This window comes from Oryzias melastigma, linkage group LG15 (genome assembly GCF_002922805.2).
Source record: "Oryzias melastigma strain HK-1 linkage group LG15, ASM292280v2, whole genome shotgun sequence".
NCBI classification, from domain to species: Eukaryota; Metazoa; Chordata; class Actinopteri; order Beloniformes; family Adrianichthyidae; genus Oryzias; species Oryzias melastigma.
Genome location: NC_050526.1, coordinates 16,957,778 through 16,964,753, shown reverse-complemented (window position 1 = coordinate 16,964,753; position 6,976 = coordinate 16,957,778). Strand labels below are relative to the sequence as shown.

The window sequence follows — 6,976 nt, the reverse complement described above, 5'->3', positions numbered from 1 at the left end:
TACAACACAACGCCAAAAGCCGGCAACACGACGACATAGGCCAAAGCACGACAAAAAAGCCAAAGCACAACAACGAAAACCACAACACAACGACAAAAGCCGAAGCACAACAACGAAAACCACAACACAACGATGAAACCCAAAGCAAGACGACGAAAGCCACAAAATAACGGCAAAAGCCACAACACAACGAAAAAAGCCAAAGCACAACGACAAAATCTGAATTACAACGATGCAAGTCACAACACAATGACAAAGCCAAAGCACGACGACAAAAGCCGAAGCACAACGACAAAACCCAAATCACGACAACAAAAGCCGAAGCACAAAAACAAACGCCGGCAACAGAACGACAAAAACCACAACATAACAAAAAAAGCTGAGGACCGACGTTGTGTTGTCGCCTTTTATCGTTGTGCTTTGGCTTTTGTCGTTGTGTTGTTGGCTTTCGTTGTTGTGCTCCGGCTTTTGTCGTCATGTTGTTGGCTTTCGTCGTTGTGCTTTGGCTTTTGTTGTGTTGTCAGCTTTTGCATTCATGTACGCTGCGTCGGCCACTGTAGAATCACTTCAAACATCTTAAAACTTTTTGTCTGACAAAGAAAACCTCTTTTGAGATTGAACCCATAAAATGTTGTTTAGTCAGAAACTTTGCTCAGTCTATAAATATGTAAAAGCAATAAATGTGGTATAAAACATGTGACTTTTAAATGACATATTTTAAAAGTCCAATTATGGTAGTTTGGATTATAACCACTCCTGTTTCACATCTGAATCTCTGACAAAAGCACAAATCATTAACCGCCACCACCATGCTCAACAGATAAAACAAGTTGATGGAGTTGAGATGCTGTTCAGTTATTGTTAGATGGAAGGAATGTCCTTTAAAAAGAGACGTGAATGGATTAGACCGGCGAGCGTGGCGTGCAGCAGGAGGGAGGAGGTTGCAGAGTGAAGGAATGTTAGGCAGAAAAACACACAACTGTGGGAAACAATGACAACGAGTTCTAACACTGAACTCAGTGCCACAAATGGAAACTTTAAAAATGTCAATTGCTTTCCTTCAATCTCAGAATATTTAATAGACCTACTTGTGTTAAACAATCAGGTGTTAGTGTCTTTGATTTAACCCTTTAACACCAGAGCTCCAGTGTTTTAAGTTCTTTGATTTACTGTAACTTTTCAATTGTTAACAGAATAATTCCAGTAGATTGTGGAGGAGAAAAGCGGCTCCGCTTTTCTCCTCCACAATCTACTGGAATTATTCTGTTAATGGTTGAAAAGTTACATTATGTTAAAGATTTTGTGTATAACGTCACCGGCGACGCCTCAGCTAGTAAAGGGTTAAACGTGTCAATTCAAAAGTTCAATAAAGTAGAAATTCCTGGAATAATAGAGTTTAGATTTTGATTTCAAAGTGAATTATGGTGGTTTTATTAAATCTCTTCTTCTATCCTGTGTGGAATTGGGGGGTTACTGCATGGCGCGAGGTCATGCGTAATTACGCATCAGTGACACTGCGGAGTTAATAAGTTAACCAAATTTCCTTTGCCTCAAAGTGGGGAAACAACAATTACAGGTTGGACCAGTCTTACCTATAAAACAAAGGTTTTATTTTCAAATTCTGCCTTTGTTCTGCTTTAAACTGCTCCTCTGGCTCCGTGGTTCTGCGGCCCGACAGACTCACGCGGGTCTGGAGCCGCAGCGCGCGCAGGGAGACACGCCTTCCGTTTGTCGTGTCGGTGAGCAGCGGGCTGCCGGTGATTGACCAACGTTTCTCTCTGATCTGTCACCCGCCTGGATTGGCGCCTCCCCTCTCCCCTATAAATGTATGAAATCAATTCATTCCGTTCATTCTGTTCCCGCTGAAGAAGGAGGAAGAGCGCAGCTCCGCGGAATGTGTTGACACGCCAGAATCCAGACTTTTTTTGCCTTTTCTCGTCGATCCGCGGCGTCTTTGTTGCTTCCGTCGCCGTAGCCTAGAATCTTTGGCTTTTTTTCTCCTGTCGCGTCTCCGTGAGCTGTTGATGATCTAAGATGAAGGCTGTTTCTCCAGTCCGCCCCCAGGACCCCTCCTCCTCCTCCGGCAGCAGCCCGCTCTCGCTGCACTATCTGTCGAAGCAGAGCCTGAACATCGCCCGGTGCAGGATGGAGGAGGAGGACCTGTTCTGCCTGCAGTACGACATGAACGACTGCTACAGCCGACTGAAGCGCCTGGTGCCCACGATCCCGCAGGATAAGAAAGTCAGCAAAGTGGAAATCCTCCAGCATGTCATAGACTACATCCTGGACCTGCAGCTGGCCCTGGAGACGCACCCTGCTCTTCACAAACAACAGCGGCTCGGGACCTGCCCTCCTGCAGCCTCCAACCCCAACAGGACCCCGCTGACGGTGCTCAACGTCGACCACCAGGTACGCCTTTGTGCCGGAGGTGACTGCGCGTCATGCCCGTTATGCGTCGGAACTGAAAGGAGAGCGTAGAAAAAAAAAAAAAAGCAGCGCATATGTGTCGGAGGTTCGTGCGTAAAACGCGCATTTGTCGTGGGTTTAGATTGCACACTTGATTGCGGGTTTCTGATTTGCATGAGAATGTGTCAGAGGCCCACCTTACCCCGGGATTGGTGGAGTACCTCAGCCCGCAGTGCACTCCACTGCGCACAATGAGGGCAATTTGTCATTCAATAGGCTAAACGAGAATTTATAGCGGGGACTGCTTACAGTGCTGCTGGGTTTTCCTGCTCTGCTCTTCCTTGTAATCCTCACCCTGCAGAGCTGTACTATTTCACGTTTTTCTGCTTCTTTCAGAGGACATCAGTAGTCAAAAAACCAGAAGACTCAATTTTATGCCGTTGAGATGTGAGCACTGCACTGGTAAGTTGAATTAAAACAATACATGTTTTAAATTATTTAAGGTTTTTAATCAAATGACACAAAAGTAAAAAATCAGGATAAAAGTTGAAGACTCCTGTCAGCTGGGGGTGATCTGCCATGGCGATCTCCAGAGTGAGGCCTGGAGATGTCAGGTGGAACAGTGATTGAGGAACCAAAAACTGACCCCACCGCAGAGGCAGCTGCACTTTGTGCAATAACTGTCACTTGTGCAGTAATGTGAGAGGAGGAGCAGGTTCAAACCTCAGCTTGCCCTCTCCACACTCCTCCTTTCCTGTTTCCCTTCCTCCATTTCATTCATGCCACACGGCTGCGTTTGGAGCAGCTTTACCGTGTGACACCTGGATGTGAAAACACGTGCGAGCGGCGGCGAGACTCTCCCAGCCTCGGCGAGAGCTTCTCACCAGCAGCTCTGTGGTTGTTGTTTGACCTGGTTTGTTTTGGGTTGTTGATCAAGCATGGCCTCTGTTTTGTCGGTGGCGCCAGTCAGTCTGGAGCTCAGCAGCTCACCCCCCCGCCTCTATTCATCCCCTCCGCAGGTGTGCAGGCTGCACAGAGCCGCTCCAAAGCCAGCAAAGCTTCGCCAGGGACTCACACCCAACTGGAGGCACAATCACAAGGGGATTGCGAAACCACTGGGAGGAATTAAACCCAAATAAAACCACCATTCACATCAGAAATATCTCCCCTTTTTGGTGCATTCAAGAAGGACTCCGTGCTTAAACACCTCCCTCCCACTTTGCTTTTTGCCACATTTCTCTCCTAAAACCTAAAAATATCTCCATGCTGAGATTTTTTACCTTTTTTTTTAAACCCATCTGCCAAGAGCTTTATGGAAACTGTTTGTGAAACGTGCTTAAGAAAAAATAACTAGACTCCAGTTTAAAGCTTTACTTAACATTCTGTGTGATTTGAGCATCTATTGTTTCAAATAGATGATTTGTGTTAAACAGGGACGTCTTCCCTGGAATCCTCAAATGTTTGATATTGTAAAGAAGAACAATTCCGATTGAAAAGAATTAGGATTGTAAATAAAGAGTCACAAATGTTCTATAAAGGTACATGACAGAAAAACCTATATGCTTAAATAAACTATTGTAATTATAAGATATTTTTTATTAAAACCTTCTCTTTGTTTTCTGTAAATATTGTGTTTCCACAATAATGTCGATAGCTCTTTTCAGTGTTTCGATCTAGTTCAAAATGTAGCATGTCGGGTTGATTGCAGAGACATTGAATGTGCACTGAAGCAGCTCTGTGTGTAAAAATCTGCTGGAATCCACATCGTTTCATATCTATGAACTGTGAGGAGTTTGACTTTGACCTGCTCGCAGGGAGGGGTGGGTCACTCTGATATTTGATATTCTAGGAAGAACGGATATAAATGAAAGTGACTTGATCTGATTTTATGTTGCACTCACGTTAAAAGTTCATCTAGAAGCATTTCTGACAGTGTTAACTATGTCATGAATTGAAACTAATCACTGAAACACCGTGTATCTTGTGTATTTGCAGACTGAGCTTCTCCCTGAGAAGTTAATGGTTGATCCAGGAAATCATTAAGCTTTGGTTATGAACTGAGGAAACAGGTGAACGTTACCTGACCCTGACAGGACAGGAAATGTCTGTAGGTTGACGATTTCTTTGTGGGAACATCAGCAGCCATTACGAATCTAAAATCATGACGTGGGACACAGAATTTACCTCACCACCCTCCTGCCAGCGTGCGAGGGCACTTGTACATTTCTGTCAGCTGCACTGTTCAACTTGATCTTCACTGGCTTGTGAGGAATTGTCAAAACAATTAAAGTTTCCAGGAAGAATTGTGTCGTGTCCCGTTTTGTTTGAGTGGAACACCTGGTTTACTGCTGTGAATTTAAGGCACGAGGATGAAACGGCAGGTGCGGTTTCACACCGTTGAGTCCATTCACTCAAAACCACGTGAACTTGAGGAGGACAAAGTTTTCACTGTGACACGCTGCAGCGGTTCTGCACGCTGGAGCCAGCAAACCTGCTCTGCAGGATCCACAGATCAGGCCTTTTGTTTTTGAGCTTTTCTTAATTCCATCACACACACAAAACACACAAAACACACACAGGCTTGGCAACAAGTAGGATGGGAGAAAAAAGAGCATGTGTGTTCATTTGTGGTGCAAGAATCAATGCAATCATTGTCTGTGAACTGACAGTTTTGTGTTTGAGTGGATAAGATCTTAAAATTAAATCAACATTATTATGAAAGCCTCAGCTTAAGCATGTAAAGGAGGAACGCAGAAACGCTGCAGAGGTTTTAACTAGGGCTGCAAAAGTTAACACACGATCAATCGACACAGAATTAATGCGTAAATATTTATCAACGCCCCCCGGATGTACAGCTGTGGGACCAGCGTAATAAAACTCTGTCCAAAATAAACTTTAGCTTTCGTTTATATTCTGAGATTGAGATTTTATTAAATTACACATATATTATGGCATTAATTTGTAGTTTTTGGACAAAAGATATATATATATATATATATATTTTTTTTTTTTTTAATGAGGCGGGAGATGAACGTTGATCAGACGGCTGCAGCGTAGAGCAAAAGATCCACTATGGTGGGCGGAGCCAAACTGAGCTGTCTGCTATCACAAATCCAACAGCGAGGAGACAGATCATTATTTTATTCTGGGATGGGGACTGAAATTAATTTTTTTAACAACCGTCGTCTAAACATTGCGAAAACTTGTAACAAAAGTCCCGCCCTTGTTACAAGAGGTGAGCAGTTCAGAGAGGACAGACACGCCCCCAACTGGGAGCAGATTCTAGCAGAGTTGACCTGAAATCCAGCTGGAAAAGCTGGAAAAGAAAAAAACAGAATTCCAGGAAAAATGTCAAATGGACAGCAGGTCTATTAGGAGAGACATTCTTATTTCTGGTATATGATATTTAAGAGGGTTTAAAATAAACCTTCTAAATGTACAATTTTATAATCATATTGTGATTATTTGCAGATAATAAGTGGCAAACACTGTAACTAAAAAAAAATGTAAAAATACTAATTAATCGAGATTCATTTTTTCCAAGTTTGCGATTAATTAGTGACATTTTTTTCAGCCCTAGTTTAAACATTTTGATCTTCCCTAACATTTAGTAAAACACTGAAAACTTTACAAGCAAAAGGTGCTTTTCTGTCTCACCAGCTGAAATAAAAAAAGCTGCAGCCTCTTCCCGACCTTTGTTTAGTTGTTTCCAAATCAACCTGCTGGATGCAGGTCAAAGCAGCCGTTCAGCGCTGACAGGACGATGACTGAAACACCCTGTGGGTGCTGCATGCACCTTTGAAAGGCATGCCCCCCCTATCTGCTGCAGCCATCAGGGTGTGTTTATGGTCCACAGTGAGAGACGCTGGCCTTGATGCCCTTGACAGGAAGCGTCCTTGTGATGTGAAGAGTGAGCGAGTGTGAACGGCGAAGAGAAAAAAGTGTGTTAAAGTAGACAGTCAGACTATTCTGAGGTGATTAAAGCTTTTGATTGATTGTCAAAGTGTTCCCAGCTGTCTTTTAATTATGATGAGGGTGTTTTTAGACAAAATAATAAAACCTGTTGTTTACTAAGACATAGTTTCTGCAGAGCGGCAGTGTGAACCAGGCGTAAGTTGTGGGCAGGACTGTTGACACCCTTCCTCTCACTGCTGCTGAGAGCTCTGTTTACATCAGGGGTGTCTGTCAGGTACGGGGTAGGACACAGACGCAGAGGCAGGATGATCCTTAGAACGGAGTTTAATTAATTTCTTGAATCTATACTGGGAAACAGTAGCAGATCAAAAACAAGGCTGGAAAGCTCGTAGCACTCGAGAAAGCGCACAGAACCATCTGGCAAGGAGTGCAGGAAAGCAGGCAGTTTATAAACATAACAACGTAATGAAACACAGGTGTTTAATTAAGAGGGCAGGTGGAAGTAAGAAGGAAATCAACAGGTGAGGGGGCGAAAACAAAAGGTGAAACAGAAACAGTCATATCCGGTCCCAAAGACCCCACAGTACCCCCCCCTCAAGGGACGCCTCCAGGCGTACCGCCAGGCTTGTCCGGGTGGCGGAGATGAAAGCCACGC

General features: G+C 43.9%; 1 protein-coding gene across 2 annotated transcripts; it reads left to right on the top strand.

Moving 5' to 3' along the window:
• The first annotated feature begins 1,854 nt into the window (after window positions 1-1,854).
• On the top strand, window positions 1,855-4,712 carry id4 (inhibitor of DNA binding 4). Of its 2 annotated transcripts, none has more exons than XM_024296992.2 (3): window positions 1,855-2,409; window positions 2,803-2,868; window positions 4,402-4,712. In XM_024296992.2, exons 1-2 carry the CDS (start codon window positions 2,035-2,037, stop codon window positions 2,848-2,850), a joined length of 423 nt encoding a protein of 140 aa, XP_024152760.1. In that variant the 5' UTR covers window positions 1,855-2,034; the 3' UTR covers window positions 2,851-2,868; window positions 4,402-4,712. The 2 variants fall into 2 exon arrangements, with proteins under 2 accessions (XP_024152760.1, XP_024152759.1); XM_024296991.2 differs by having other exon boundaries at window positions 1,856-2,409; window positions 3,426-4,712.
• Window positions 4,713-6,976: the final 2,264 nt, after the last annotated feature.